The sequence below is a fragment of the Rhincodon typus genome, chromosome 1 (assembly GCF_021869965.1).
Source record: "Rhincodon typus isolate 14 chromosome 1, sRhiTyp1.1, whole genome shotgun sequence".
Lineage (NCBI taxonomy): Eukaryota > Metazoa > Chordata > Chondrichthyes > Orectolobiformes > Rhincodontidae > Rhincodon > Rhincodon typus.
This window is the reverse complement of record NC_063332.1, coordinates 103,456,826-103,473,994: the sequence shown is the minus strand read 5'-3', so window position 1 is coordinate 103,473,994 and position 17,169 is coordinate 103,456,826. Positions and strand designations below refer to the sequence as shown.

Sequence of the window (17,169 nt, the reverse complement as noted above, 5' to 3'; positions counted from 1 at the left end):
ATTTTCTTCTGCAGTATGTGGATGTACCTACTAGAGAAGGCACAATGCCTAACCTAGTCTTGCGAAATAAGGTACGGCAGGTGACTGAGGTGTCAGTGGGGGAATCACTTTGGGGCCAGTGGCCATAATGCTATTAGTTTTATAATAGTGATTGAAAAGGATAAACCAGATCAAAAAGTTGAAGTTCTAAATTGGAGGAAGGCCAATTTTGATGGTATTAGACAAGAACTTTCAAAAGTTGATTGGGGTCAGACGTTCGCAGGTAAAGGGATGGCTGGAAAAAAGGACACATTCAAAAAGGGATAATGAGAGTCCAGAGATGTATGCTCCTATTAGGCCAAGGCTGGTAGGTGAGGGAATGCTGGATGACTACAAAAATTGAAGTTTTAGTCAAAAGAAAAAAAAAAAAAAAAGGAAGCATATGCCAGGTATAGACAGCAGGGATCAAGTCAATCCCTAGAAGAGTATAAAAGCATTCGGAGTATACTTTAAGAGGGAAATCAGGAAGGCAAAAAGGGGACAACAGCTTTGGCAAATAGGATTAAAGAATCAAGAGATTCTACAAATACATTAAGGACAAAAGGGTAACTAGGGAGAAAATACGGCCCCTTGAGGATCAGCAAGGCCGCCTACGTGCAGAACCACAGGAGATGGGGGGAGACACTAAACGAGTATTTTGCATCAGTATTTACTGTGGAGACAGATATGGAAGATAGAGAACGTGGGGAAATAAATAATGACATCTTGAAAAAAGTGTCCATGTTACAGAGGTGGCGGTGCTGGACATCTTAGAACAGATAATGGTGGATAAATCCCCGGGACCTGCTCAGCAGTACCACAGAAGTGACGGAAGAATAGCTAGGCCCCTTGCGGAGATATTTGTATCCCTGGTAGTCACAGGTGAGGTGCCAAAAGACTGGAGGTTGGCTAACATGAACCACTATTTAAGAAAGGTAGTAAAGAAATCCAGGGAACTATAGATCAGTGAGCCTGACATCAACGATGGGCAAGTTGTTGGAGGGACTCCTGAGGGACAGGATTTACATGTATTTGGAAAGACAAGGACTGATTGGGGATAGTCAACATGGCTTTGTGCGTGGAAAATCGTGGCTCACTAACCTGAGTTTTTTGAAGTAGTAATGAAGAGAATTGATATATATGGACTTCAGTAAGATGTTCAAAAAGGTTCCTCATGGCAGACTGGTTTGCACACAGAATAGAGGGAAAACTAGCCACTTGGATACACAACGGGCTCAAAGGCAGAAGACAGAGCGTGGTGGTGAAGGGTTGCTTTTCAGACGGGAGGCCTGTGACCAAGAGTGTGCCACAAGGATTGATGCTGGATCCACAGCTTTTTGTCATTTATATAAATGATTTCTATGTGAAAGAGGTATGGTTATTATGTTTAGAGGTGACACTAAAATTGGAGGTGTAATGGACAAAGCAGGTTACCTCAGAGTACAATGGGATCTTGTTCAGGTGGGCCATTGGGCTAAAGGAGTAACAGGTGGCATTTAATTTAGATAAAGGAGATGTTGCATTTTGGAAAGGCAAATCAGGGCACTTAATGGTAAGGTCCTAGGGGGTGTGGTTTAAAAGAGACCTTGGACTGCAGGTTCATAGTTCCTTGAAAGTGGAGTTGCAGGTAGATAGGATAGTGAAAGCGGTGTTTCGTACACTTTTCTTTATTGGTCAGTGCATTGACTATAGGAGTTGGGAGGTCACGTTGTGCCTGTACAGGACATTGGTTTGACCACTATTGGAGTATTGCACGCAATTCTGGTCTCCCTGCTACAGGAAGGATGTTGTGAAACTTGAAAGGGTTCAGAAAAGATTTACAAGTTGCCAGGGTTGGAAGGTTCGAGTTACAGGGAGAGGCTGAATAGGCTGGGGCTATTTTCCCTGGAGCCTCAGAGACCAAGCAGTGACCTTACAGAAGTTAATACAATCGTGCAGAGCATGGTACGTGTATGGAATGAGCTGCCGGAGGAAGTGGTGGTGGCTGGTACAATGCAACATTTAAACGATATCTGGATGGGTATACAAATTAGCAAGGGTTTAGGAAGGATATAGGCCAAATAGTGGCAAAATGGGACTAGATTTAGGATATCTGGTAGATCAAAGTACTGTAAATCTGTGACTCTGGCTATTATCTGATGCCAATTTACTGGTGGCAGTGAACATAACTGACCACTAGGTGCTACAGGCAAAGTCCATTCTAGACAACTCATCATACAGGTAAAAAAGTTAATATAAACCTAAATTGTTCTAATAAATAAAAACTACAAAATGGCTTAAAACTTAGCAAGAGTATACAATACTACAGTTATACTTTGCAACATATCTCTATGGTTTTAACTACATAGCAATAACTGGCCTATTCATTGCAGCATTACACAATGGTTTTGGAAGTTTAATATGTTGCTTACATTCATTGTAAACTTGAACTTTACAGGAAGTGCTTCAAAGAACACGCAGGTGTAATCATCACCACCAGTCACAACACGAAATGGTCGATTTGGCTTAAAAGCTATGCTGTTTACAACTTTACTGTGGCCAGTAATGGATCCTACAGACGTTCCTGTGTCCCACTGGAAGACTGCTCCAAATCTGCAATGATTGAAACATGGTAAATAGTTTTGTATTGTACAAACGGAAACAAAACATGTGAAGTACTTCGCCATTGTGCTGACCCAGCTTTCTTTCATTTTTGTTTCTACAAAGTCTGCACAGCTTCTGTAATGGTTTCTTCTACTTGATCCTAAAGTCATATTGGACATTTACAGGACTCTATTCTTACCCAGTTTGACAGCCACATACCTCTTCAGCGGCATCAGATGGGAGAGTTGATTTTCACTTGCATGCCAACAGCACTGTGCTCTCTCTGAAGCACTACTTTGGAAATTCAGCTAAGTTTATTAACCTCTATCTTAAACATACTTAATGACTGAACATCTCATCACTCTGGAGTACAGTAAGGAAATTTCACAGTGGTCAGCTCCTTGAATCATGTTGTGGATTTCCCAGCCAGGGAACTCTGCATCTATTTTATGAAGCCCCTTCAGAATGTTGATTGTTTCAATGAGCTCATCTGTCATGTTCTAAACTCCAGGCAACATGGAGTTGGTGCATTTAATATGTTCTCTTGGGAACAGAGAATTGTTCTTTGAACAAATCCAGTGAATAAGCACTGTACTCTGAGGCAAACAGATTATTCCTTATGTGATCAGATTAAAACTGCATAATACTCCAGGCATTGTCACACTGATTCTTTGTATGATTAAGGCAAGACTTACTTACTTCTACACTCCAAATCTTTTGTAACAAAGCTAATAAAACATTCAGCTTCCTAATAGTTTGCAACACCTGCAAGTTAACCTGCTGTTTCACGTCCAATGACACCAACAGGAACTTCTAACTGCCATTGTTTTCTAGTCTTTCACTATTCAAATATTCTGCATTTTTAAATTGCCAGTGGATAACTTCATTTTCAGTTACAATTTACTCGATCGTTCACATTCTTGTGCATTCACTCGGCTTGCCTAAATCCTACAGCCACATGGTCACCATTTATTTCCCCAACCAACTTTATATCATAAGCAAACTTGATTACATTATTCTCAGTCCTCTCAAAGTTATGAATCTACACAGTAGATAATGTACCTTCTATAAAAGCATCCTGCACATTTCGGAAAATTCTGTTTGCCCTATCTATAAAGCCCTCCATGTTACTGTAATACCTTTAATAACAGTCCCTCCTACTTTCATAATATATGCTTTGCTCAACACTACTACCTGTAAGGAGGCAGATTCAATTGTAACTTTTGAAAGAGAACGGAATAAGCAAACAACAAAAACAAAACTGCAGGGCTATGGGAATGATGTGGATAGAGGAGTGCGATTGTCTGAATTGCTCTTGCAAATAGCTAAAATGGACATGTTGAGCTAAAAGGCCTCTTTCTGTACGTAACCATTCTATGGCTTTATAAGCAAAACTCAATATTTTCTTAGCTCCGCTCATGATTGAGTCAAAATTCTCACTGGCTTTATTCGATACTTTATTTTCAAGGCTACGCTTCCTACTTTTCCATTATCTGATTCTATTCTTTGTCATTTGTAACCATGTCTTCATATAGAAATTTAACACCTCATCTATTAATTTGCTTCATATTATAAATAGATACAATCTTTAACACTGACTTTTTAAAAAAATGGGAGGAGGGGGTCCCTGATTTACGAACATCCAAATTACAAACAATTCCATACAGGGGTGTAGTTTTAAATATTTAACATACAAACATTTCCTATATTTACAGCTGGTTACTTTATATTGTCCTGCATTATGTTCTGACTCAAGTACAAATCAACATGCAAATTGACTCAAGAATGGAACCCATTCACAATCCAGGGACTGTCTGTTATCCCTGCTATTAAAGTTTTAATACTCTAACTTTGTTAATAGAAATGTAAACATGTAGAAATATAAGCTCTTTGAACCTGTTCCACCTTCCCTTCCTGATTTCCCGTTTATTTTGATCTTGCTACTTTTGAAGTTACCCTTTTCCTGAACTACTACACCATCAATCCCACCCTCACTTAGTAGTGCTTAGTATCCAGATATTTGTGTCACGGAGATCTCTGGAAAAAGTCTATGCTAAAAGTCACTACAGATATGTCATTCTAACTGTTTAAAGCATACTGACAATTCAGTGACTTTGTAATTATGCATTATTACAATGAATTGACAAGTCAGAAATAAACACCGATGACAGCAATATTTAAGGCGGAGATATTTTGTACCTAAATAAAAACAAGCTTTTTACTGGGACCAATGCATGCACTCATATTTTTATGCTAAAACTGCACTGTACAAGATTCCAAGATGGATGAACCAGTGCACAAGCAAGGTATTTCTTTCCCAAGACTTCTTTTGAAAATCAACTTTCACAAAACTAAGATGCATACTTTCCGTGAAAGTATCTTCATTTCTGAAAATTCTGTTTGTCCTATCAATAAGATTTTAAAGTCCATGTTACTGTAATGCATATCATAATATGCATGTACAGCTTTTAATCTATAAAACTATTAATTCAGTCATTACTTAAAGTTATACAGGAAAAAAAATTAATAGCTCACCAAAACATTCAATATTTCAAGCAAGGTAATCTTGGTACTGTACTTTAGTTAATTGAAAGCGATGGCAACTAAATCAGAAGGTTACTTTTTATTGGACAAAAGGCTGATATGCACTTCGAAATAAAATGTTCAAGAACAAACGTTAGGGTGCCCTGTAATTACCCATTATTCTGGACGACTACATCAAATTTAAACATTTGAAAAACATTTACCTCAGCTTTGGAAGTAGCTAGGAGTACTAAATCATTTCTCTACATACTGTAGAAAGACAAAAACTACCAATTGGTGACTTTAAAAAATGGTAAATGATTGAATTAAAATACATTTTTGCATCAACTACATTTCCAAATCTAGAATAACAGTAAGATCAACACTTCAGAATGCATTTTCATCCGGATTTCACAATTCTTGGCAGAAGCACTCTGCACCGTGCTTAATGCCCTACAGTGGTACATAACGAAAGCACCACTCAATACTATTGAATACAAACTCTTGCAGGGTGATAGGATTTCAATTTAAATCAGGTTGAGTTTAAATTTGTTGCTTTGATCGAATATTTTCGACAAAGTAGCAAGTCTGTACAGAATTCTTCTTTATATATCCCATATGCATATGTTCCTAATTCTGATCCATATATAGCTACACAGCTAACTGCTGTCCATGATACATTGTTTAATTAAGTGATAGCAATAAAATTCTGTGGCACCTCATTAAGGTAAGTATCAAAGTAACAATTTTGATTAGTAATCTCAAAGAAAGCATGCTTGCTAATTTCAAATGGTCCCAAGCCACTAATTACTTTAGAAGAAATTGTAGCTCTTCAAGGTACAGGCTGTAAAATATGAACATAGTTGCCGATGCCAACTTTGAAAATAATTTCCTTATGATCACAGGACATTAATAACTTCAACTTTAACCCAAACTGTAAGCTGAAAACTGTTGTTTTACTGCTAATAGGAATGTGCAAACGACAAGGCTGAAGCTTTCACAGCAATCTTCAACCAGAAGCGCCAAGCGGATGATACATCTTGGCCTTCTCTAGCCGTCCCCAGCATTACCGATACCAGTCTTCAGCCAATTCCATACACTCCACGTGATATCAAGAAATGGTTGGAGACACTGGGTAGTGCAAAGGCTACGGGCCCTTACAAAATTCCAGCGAAAGTACTGAAGACTTGTGCTCCAGAACTTACCACTCCCCTAGCCAAGCTGTTTCTGCACACTTACAATACTGGTATCTACCCGACAACATGGAAAATTACCCAACTATGTCCTGTACATACAAAGTAGGACAAATCCAACTCGGTCAATTACCTCCCCATCAGCCTACTCTTGATCATCAGTAAAGTGACAGAAGGTGTCATCAACAGCGCTATCAAGCAGCACCTGCTCAATGATGCCAGTTTGGGTTCCACCAGGGCCACTCAGCACCTGGCCTCATTACCACCTTGGTTCAAACATGAGCAAAGGAGCTGAATTCCACTGGTGAGATGAGAGTGACAGCTCTTGATATCAAGGCTGCATTCAACTGCATCAAGGAGCCCTAGCAAAACTGGAATCAATGGGTATCAGGGGGCAAATGCTCCGCTGGCTGGAGTCATACCTGACACATAGGAAGACGGTCGTGGTTGTGGCAGGTCAGTCATCTCGACTCCAGGACATCTCTGCAGGAGCTCTTCAGGGTAGTGTCCTAGGCCCAACCATCTTCAGCTGCTTCATCAACGACCTTCCCTCCATAAAGGTCAGAAGTGGGGATGTTCACCAACGATTGCACAATGTTCAGCACCATCCGTGACTCCTCAGATACTGATGCAGTCCATGTACAAATGCAACAAGATCTGGACAATAGCCAGGCTTGGGTTGACAAGTAACATTCACGCCACATAAATACCTGGCTACGACCATCATGAATAAGAGACAATCTAACTACTGCCCATAGCATTCAGTGTTGCCATCACTAAACCCCTGACTATCAACATCCTGGGGGTTATTACTGACCAGAATCTCAACTGGACTCTCAACATAAACAGTGGGTACAAGAGCAAGCCAGAAGCTAGGAATACTGCAGCAAGTAACTCACCTCCTGACTCCTCAAACTCTGTCCACCATCTACAAGGCACAAGTCAGGAGTGTGATGGAATGCTCCCCACTTTCCTGGTTGAGTGTAGCCCCAACAACATTCAAGAAGCTTGACAGTATCCGGAACAACACAGTCCACTTGATTGGTACTACATCCACATGCATCCATTCCCTCCAACACCAACACGCAGTAGGAGCAGTGTGTACTATCTACCAGAAGCCCTGCAGAAATTCAAAGATCCTCAGACAGCACTTTCCAAACCCGCGACCACTTCCATCTAGAAGGACAAGGGTAGCAGATATATGGGAATACCACCACCTTTAAGTTCCTCTCCAAGCCAATCACCACCCTGAATTGGAAATATATTGCCGTTCCTTCACTGTCACTGGGTCAAAATCCTGGAATTCCCTCCCTAATGGCATTGTGGGTCAACCCACAGCAGGTGGACTGCAGCAGTTCAAGAAAGCAGCTCACCACCACTGTCTCAAGGGCAACTAGGGATGGGCAATAAATGCTGGGCGAGCTAGTGACACCCACATCCCACAAATGGGAAAAAAGTGCTCTCCTTCAATTTTGAAATACTGGAAGGATGGCCAAAAACCCAAAGATGGAATGGAATATGAATTGTGTAGTGATGCCATACATAGGAAGAATACTAAAAATGAGCAAAATGTTGCAGATGCTGGAAATCTGAAATATTAACAGCAAATGCAAATATGTTCAAATTAATATAAAGGGTTTGGCAATGAGCAAAGGAAGTAGAAATTGGGGGAAGATTTTGGTTTAAAAAAGTGTTAAAACTTAGTTTCCAGTTCGGTCTCTCCCCAAAAACTCTAATTACACCCTTTTGGGTGTAGAATTTTTAAGATTAAAAAAAATCACATATTAGCAAGTAAATACACGATTATTTAAATATACAAGACATTTTATATCACTTGTTACCCATCGACACAACAATTCTAATTCACCACACACAAATTAAACATATGTAAGCAAAAGTACACAATTCAATTAGTTACATAGTAACAGATAGGAAGAGTAGGCCATTCAGCCCTTTGAATTTTCTCCACCCTTCAATATTATGGTTGATAACCCAACTCAGTACCCTGTGCCCACTTTCTTCCTATACCTTTTAATCGCTTTAGTCATAACAACTGTATGTAACTCCTTCACGAAAATATTTAACATTTTGATTTCAACTGCTTTCTGTCGCTCAGAATTACATAAGCTCATCACGAAAAAAAAATCCCTTCTCATCTCAGTTCGAAATGGCCTGCACCATTTCCTCAGACTGTGACCCCAGGTTCTGGACTCCCCACTCATTGTTTACCTTGTCTTATGCAGTTAGAATTTTGTAGGTACGTTTGAGATACCTACTCATTCTTTCTTCTATCCTTGTAAAAGGTGACAGGCTGGGTTCTTACAGTTATAATTTGAGGACTTACATTTCCTTTCCTTTTCCAACAGCAGCAACCTTTTGACTATCTCCAGACCAACAAATATCTTTGATTGTCCCTGCAAAGGGTTGGTACTCATACTTCAGTAGGTGTTCTTTTTGGGTCGTATCCCAAATTCGAATTTTTCCAGAAGTATCTGTCACAATACAGAAAAATTATTTTAAGTGATGTACAAGTACAGCAAACATAGCATCGAAAACCAAGTTTTCTTTTTTAAAAAAAAAAACGAAGGATAAGTTTCCCTCATTTATTCTAGTTGATATAAATGCCAACATTCCTTTTTCATTGGGATATTAAGTTAATGTTGTACAGGACATTGGTGAGCCCTGTTATGGAGTACTGTGTCCAGTTCCAGTCTGTCCTTTATAGGAAGGATAATATTAAGCTGGAGTGGGTTCAGAAGAAATTTACCAGGATGCTCCCAGGAATGGAGGATTTGAGTTAACGAGAGGCTGGGACTTTTTTCACTGGAGTGTAGGAGTTGAGAGGTGAACTTATGGAGGTTTATAAGATCATGAGGGACATAGATAAGGTGAATGGCAAGTGTCTTTTCCCTAGGGTAGGGGATTTCAAGACTAGGGGGCATAGTTTTTAAGATGAGAGGAAAAGGATTTGAAAAATAGATTGAGGGGCATTTTGTTTTAAATACAGAGCAGTTCGTGTATGGAATGAACTTCCATGCAAAGTGGTAGATGTGGGTACAGTTATAATGTTTAAAAGACAATTGGCTTAGTACATGATCAAGAAATGTTTGGAGGGTTATGGGCCAAGTGCAGGCAGGTGGGACTAGTTTAATTTAGGATTATGGTCAGCATGGACTGAAAGGTCCGTTTCTGTGCTGTATGGCTATGATTATATATAGGGCTCGTAAAGCTGCTTATATTTCAATAATCCACAAACATGAACATGTGGCTTTCTATCGCAATTCATTAAAAATGGTAAACAATTGGGACCTCAATATAGATTAATCAATTCTGACAGAGAAGGTTCTCTGCTTCTCTCCACAGATGCTGCCCAACTTGCTGATTATTTCCCAACAACAGACAATCTTAGATTCATGCCTACATTATTTATAGTCACATAATCTTCGAAGATTTAGCTGCATAGAGACAATTCCAGTCTTCAGTGCACACAGATCTCCTGCCTAAACTAAACAAATTCAGTCATCAAGATTTATTTTACATCCAAAACTATTGCTTCAATAGTGTATCTGGCATTCACTGTACTCTTCAGTTAAATTATGGTGCTGTGTACCTCGGGGGAGAGAGAAAGGTAACGCAAGGACTGGTAACCAAGAGGCTCAAATTAATACCAAGGACAGGGTTCAAATCCCACCACAGTAGTTGGCAGAATTTAAATTCAATTATTAATAAATTTAACTTCCATGATCAGCACTAATATCACCTATAAATGAGGAGCCAACCTAGTGAGGGTACACAGACTTAGCTGAATCCTAAACTGTGAAACCACTGTTACACTTGACCAATCAAGTACAGTGGAAGACAATTAAACATGTTGCACAAATTTCCCCATCCTCACTGATGGAAAAGCCCAACACATGCAAAATAATAGTGTCAAAGTACTGGTAAACATTTTCAATAAGTGCCGAATGGATGGTCGATCTTGGCCTCATCCTGAGATGTCTAGTCTTCAACCAATTTAGTTTTCACTCCTATGCAACATCAAAAAACAACTGAAGGCACTGGATACTGCAAAAGACATGGGACCTGACCACATTCCAGCAATTGAGCAGCATTTCATCAAGTGTAGCATTAAAGAACCCTAGCAAAATTGAACAGGAGGAAAATGGTCCACTCATTAGAGTCATGGCCTCTACTAAGGAAGATGATTGTAGTTACATCTCAATCGCAGTCATCTTAGTCCCAGGACATCAGCGCAGACATTCCTCAGGGCAGTGTTCTCGGCCATACCATCTTCAGCTGCTTCAATAACCTTTTCGCCATAAGGTTAGATATTAGGGGTAGACGATTGCACAAAGCTTACCACAAATTAGAAGTCCTTAAAAAGTCAAGCATGCAAGTGCACAAGACCATTCTTTTTTATCCTTTCAGAAAGAGTGGGCATTGCCAGAAGGGCATTTGGTGTTCATTCCCAATTACCCCCAAACTGAATAGCTTGGGGGGAGGGCAACTAAGAGTCAACCACACAGCTGTGGGTCTGGGGTCACATGTAGATCACAGCAGAGAAGACTGGTAGACTTTCTTCACTGAAAGAACATTAATGAACCAGGTGGGTTTTCACAAGAATGATACTTTCACGTTAATTATTACCTCTTAATTAATAGCTCTTAAAGCTAGCTTTATTAATGGAATTTAAATTCCACCAGCTGCCATGGTGGGATGTGAACCCATGTCAGAGCATTAACAAGTCTCTGAATTACTATTACAATGACATTAGATTAGGAAACCATCTCCCAGGGCAAATAACATTTGCTCCGCACAAGTATAGGTAATGACCATCTAACTAGGTCCCCACAATATTTAGTGACATCACTACTGAATCCATTACTATCCTTTAAATACGAGGGCTACAGATGCAGGCAAGAGGCTGAGAATTGTATGGCAAGTAACATGCCTCCCATCTCCCTAAAGCTAATCCACAAGTTACAAGTCAACAGTTTGGTGGAATACTCTCCATTTGTCCAGATGAGAGCAGCTCTAACTCTCACAAACCCCAACACAAGCCAGGATAAAGCAACTTGCTTGACTGGCACACCATTCACTAGCAAAGCACAACTCCAGTTCTGCTAACTACTTAGTGATTTAAAGCACTACTCAAAAATAAGCCACACGGCAAGTATGGGCATAGGTTTTATAAGGCTGTAAAACAGTTCAGGACTTTACTTGTATTTTAATGCTTTAGAGGAAATGATTTGATTTCAAGATCATTTAGCACTATTACCAGTGAGCTGAAGAGCCATTTTTTAATATTGACCCAGTACGGTGCTATTTCTCATCAACAATGAGATACATGTAGCATAGATGACAGAGGAGTCACACAGAAACTAAGGAGTGATAAAAAGAGAGCAAATGACAAGAATACTGCAGTGCTATAGCAGATTAATGTCACTTTTTTCACCCTGCCAATAACATAGTAATTTCTTTCCTAAATTACAAAAATTTGTTAAGCTTTCGCCATCTGTTCTAGCATCACATCTACAAAGTCCAAAGCACATTAAATTATTGTTACATTCACTTCATGCAACAAAACTTTTGTGCCACAAACAATTCATTCAAAAATTAAATCTCAACAAAGCAACAAATTATTATATGATGGTATCAGACCTCCTAACTTTGTCTCTCTGCAATGCATCACTTCAGCAAAAGAATGAGGCATCAACTTCAAATATACCGGTCTATTTCAAACAATGGTTAAGATATCTATCATGAGGAATCAAGGAAAAATGGGATGTTAAAAATGTATCTCAAAAAAAATGCATAGGTTTGCTATGAACTGTTCTTTTCGCTTGAAGAATCATCACAATCAGCTTCAACATTGAAAATGCCATTATTCCTACAAACAGGCAACTTATTTAGAAATGGTAAACTCTTTCCAAATACTGAGCCAGAAAGAAATCCTTGCTGCATTAGCCATTGCATGCTGCAATCACAGTTTTGAATATAGTTCAATTGACATACCTCCTGAGGCGATGTAAAACCCACTAGGTGCATACTGGGCAACCTGAACTTGATGAGCATGCTCGGTATAAACATCAGCAATTTCTGGATTCTGAAACAAGACAAGACTTAAGACATTCTGAATTTTTAAAAATATGCAAATACTTGCAAATTAAACAAGCATAAAAAAACAATTACATCAATGTTCCTTATGATGACACTTTTGTTGTTGGTGTAAAGAAAGTTGATTCCTTTTGGATCACCTCCAAGGACCTTTGAAACCCCTCTTTCCATTTGAGGAAGGCAAGCAAACACTTTACCTGTTGAGAAATAAAAAAGGACTGATATAGATGCAATACTTGAAAATTTATGCAAGGTGATCTTTACTATATCTGAAACGCTAGAATTTCAGTTCTAAATGTGAAACATTTGGTAGACAGAAATAATGGAAAATAATATTCTTCATTTATTCCCCAAGCTGTTACAGTTTTCAAACTGCAAGAAAGAAAACGTTTGTTAATGTTACGGCGAGGATAAGAAAATCTTAAATCAAACTGTACATCTATATAGACAGGGAAATATTTTATGCTGCATGGTAGCCAAATTTTCAAACTTCTGAATTAGAAACACACAAATGATCTATTTCTTTCAGTTAGTTTGAAATGTTGCATTTAGATACATATAAACCCCTCATGGTTTTGGAAGTAAATTATACAAGAACAAAGCAATTTTAGGAAAAACTATCAACATGCAGTGTGGGTAATACTACAATCTTCTGGTTCCGAAAATTTAGGTTTGATCTCAATGTCATTCATTCATTATCTACATGGGATTGTGGTCACAGCTAGCATCCTCCAGACAAAAAAATCCCATGTGCTTCTTAAAAATCTACTCAAAGGAGGCTGTTTGGCTGATGTCTTTGCCTGGAAAGTGAATATTGCCAACACTGCAGAAACAGGTAATTAGTCACTCAGTAATTTAAGAGATTACATATAATAACTGCTATCTGGCTTCATGGAAAGTTCATGCATTTCGCAGCAAGCACTGTAACTGATATGTCACTATAAACAAGCCAAGCTTCTAAATTACACTTTGATCTGAAGAGTTCCAGTTTTGCGACCTCATTTTCCCCAAGGGGCTAATCAGCTGTGGCTCAGTGATAGAACTTGCAATTCTTCACTGAAAAGTTTGAGAGATCACGGTCTGCTCCAGAAACTTGAGCATTTAAGCTACTGATATATCAGTATAGAAGTAAATGTATGCAATAGTATCAGAGGTAATATCTTTCAGAGATGTTAAACTGAGGTGCCATCTACCTTTTTAGATGAATGTAAAAGCTCACACGGTATTAAAGAGCAGGGAGTTCTTTCAGTCAAAATTTCTCTCAATCCACAACTAAGTGCAGGTTATGCAGACATTTCTTCCATCCTTTCAAGGAGGAGCTAGATATAGTTCTTAGGGCTATATGGATCAAATGGTATGGGATGAAAGCAGAAACAGAGCACTGAATTAGATAATCGGCCATGATCATACTGAATGCCAGAGCAGGCTCAAAGGGTCACATGGCCTACTCCTGCCCCTATTTTCTATGCGTCTATTACTATATTTGAGGCCGTGCACACAAATTAGTGGCCTCAGTTGCTATATTAGTGAACTTTCTTTAAATTCATGTAATTGGTTATAAAGCACTTGGGACATCCTTAATCATGTAAGATACTGTAAAGGTATTTTTAAGATTAAGCAAGATCAAAAATGCACATATGCAATATATTTGGAATAGAGAGTGTGCAAGACTGGTGGTGGGTACAAGCTCAGGTGAAGGGAGAGGCCGAGAAGGCATGTCCTTCATGGTAACCTCAGCTGATGTGGAAATTGAACCCAAGCTGTGGTTTGACTCCACATCCAATCAACTGAGCTAACAGGTATCCATGCCCCATTGGTGTGTTACTACTATTCAAATAAATATGACAATACAAATTAGGAATACATCACTTGTCCTGTTGCGCCCATGTCATGTAACGAGATTGTGGTGGATCTGATTATATCTGATTCCTGCTTGCCCCAACAAACTTTAATCCCCTTGCTTATCATAAATTTACACCTGCTTTCAAAAAAACTCTTTGCTCAAAAGGCAGTGTAAGCAGAATTCCAAAGTTTTAACAAGAGTAAAAGGCGACCATTATTTTTTAAAATGTGACCCAAAGTTATAGATTCTCCCACAAGAGGAAATGTCCTTTTCACACGCACCCTGTCAAGGCTCATCAGGACCTTTCAATGAGTCATCTCTTACTCTTCTAAACTCCAAGAGATACAAGCCTAGTCTGATCAACCTTCCCATGTAAGGCAACTCATCCATTCCAGATATTAGTCTGCTAAATCCCTCAACTGTTTCTAATGCAGTTACATCCTTCCATAAATAAGATGATCAATACTGAGCACAACACTTCGCTATGTAGCTGAAGCATAGCCTCCATACCTCTATCAATTTCTACAGGCAATAAATGATAAAATTCTATTAGCTTTCCTAATTACTTGCTATATCAGCATTCAAATCCTTTGCAGTCCATGCATAAGGTCACTCAAATCATCTTGCGTCTGAGCTCTGCAGTCTCTCAATTAGATAATGTTTCTTTTTAATTCTTTCTACCAAAATAGACAATTTCACATTTTCATACATTACACAATTATCTGCCAGATAGCTCCCCACTTAATTACCCTAACTACCTCCCTATAATCTCCTTACTTGCATCTCACAACTTACTCTGTCACCAGCAAATTTAGCAACCATACCTTCAATCCCTTCATCCAAGTCACTTTTTCAAATTGCAAAAGCTTAAGCCTCAGCCCTGATCCCTGTGGCACAGAAATCATTACATCTTGCCATTTAGAAAATGACCCATTTATGCCTTCTGTTTCCGATTTGCCAGCAAATCTATCACATATACAATGAACTTTTATTTCCCACAAGAACCTTTGAAGTGACACTTTGTCAAATGTATTCTGGAAATCCATGTTCAAATATCCAGTGATACTCTTATTCACAGAAGTCATTCCCTCAAACATCTGCAATGAAGTGGTTAACATTACTCCGCCTGATCAGCTCAAACTTTTCTAACAGCCCTTCTATAAACTCTTTAACAAAAAGAGTTAGTATACTCCCTATAACTGATGTTAAACTAACAAGCTTGTAGATTCCTGCTTTCTGTCTTCCTCCCTTTTTTGAATAAAGAAGTCACAATTGCTACTTTCCAATTTAATGTAACGATCCCTTGAATCTTGGAAATTTTGGAAAATTAGAACCAACACAGTCAACTATCTTGCAAGACCCAAAAATGAAGTCCATTAGGAGCCACAGCTCTAATTTGTTCAGTATTGTGTGCAAATATGATTTGCGTACTGAAGGGATACCCCCATAATCGTAGCAGTTACAGAGTGTGGATGATTCAGTATTGGAGCACAAATGTTCACAGAAATGTTTCTAAAATACATATAAAACATCCTCAGGGATCTTGTACACCCAATGAGCTTTAAGCCGAGACAGTGTTCTCATTGAGCTATGACAGATTAGTTTTCATACATACACTTGTATACTAGTTACTGAATTTGAAAGCAACGTACGAGCATATGCAAATGCTATCATTGAACGCTCAAAATTATGTGAGTACTAACTAACTTGAAAATCAGAGACCATTAAGAGGCTAGATGGTGTGGATATTCTTTAACAAATGGCATAAGACCATAAGACATAGGAGCAGAAATTAGGCCATTCGCCCATCGAGTCTGCTCTGCCATTCAATCATGGCTGATAAGTTCCTCAACCCCATTCTCCCGCTTTCTCCCTGTAACCGTTGATTCCCTTGATAATCAAGAACCTATCTATCTCAGTCTTAAATGTACTCAATGACCTGGCCTCCACAGCCTTCTGTGGCAGTGAATTCCATAGATTCACCACTCTCTGGCTGAAGAAGTTTCTCCTTATCTCCGTTCTAAAAAGGTCTTCCCTTTACTCTAAGGCTGTGCCCTCGGGTCCTAGTCTCTCCTACCAATGGAAGCATCTTCCCAACATCCAATCGGTCCAGGCCATTCAGTATTCTGTAAGTTTCAATTAGATCCCCCCTCATCCAATGAGTATAGTCCCAGAGTCCTCAATCATTCCTCATATATTAAGCTTTCCATTCATGGGACCATTCTCATGAACCTCCTCTGAACCCACTCCAGGGCCAGTACATCCTTCCTGAGATATAGGACCCAAAACTGCACACACTACTCCAAATGTGGCCTGACCAGAGCCTTATAAAGCCTCAGGAGTACATCACTACTTTTATATTCAAGTCCTCAAAATAAATGCCAACATTGCATTTGCCTTCCTGACTGACTCAACCTGCAAGTTTACCTTGAGGAAATCCTGGACTAGAACTTCCAAGTCTCTTTGCACTTCAGAAAATACAAAACTAGAAAGAACATTTCCTATATTGGCTAGGTTTTGGCTAGTGGTGAACAGAGGCCTACATTAAGATTTCTTATTCTTTAAAAAAAACTTGAAAAATGTGCACAATCATTAATAACAAAATTTAAAGAGCAACTTCAACAGTATGTCTGAGAATAAAACATTATAGTTTGGATGACAGTAACATAGTAAATGCAGTCCATTTTGGCGCAATTAAAGAAAGTAGTAACATGACCTAAACGGTAACAGTTGCAACAGAGCTGAACAGAAATTGCGTAACATCCACAATAGATAGCAGGAACTGCAGATGCTGGAGAATCTGAAATAACAAGGTGTAGAGCTGGATGAACACAGCAGGCCAAGCAGCATCAGAGGAGTAGGAAGGCTGATGTTTTGGGCCTCGACCCTTTT

General features: G+C 39.0%; 1 protein-coding gene across 1 annotated transcript in view; it reads right to left on the bottom strand.

Annotated features, from left to right (window-relative positions):
• The window catches only part of wdr1 (WD repeat domain 1), a 51,284-nt gene that overhangs the window by 31,902 nt on the left and 2,213 nt on the right, over positions 1–17,169 (bottom strand). Inside the window, exons 2-5 of the mRNA XM_020533391.2 lie at positions 12,510–12,631; positions 12,333–12,423; positions 8,662–8,809; positions 2,430–2,610 (exon numbers count right to left, since the gene is read on the bottom strand). Coding sequence (XP_020388980.2) covers positions 2,430–2,610; positions 8,662–8,809; positions 12,333–12,423; positions 12,510–12,631 — 542 coding nt within the window. The remainder of the gene's footprint in view (positions 1–2,429; positions 2,611–8,661; positions 8,810–12,332; positions 12,424–12,509; positions 12,632–17,169) is intronic.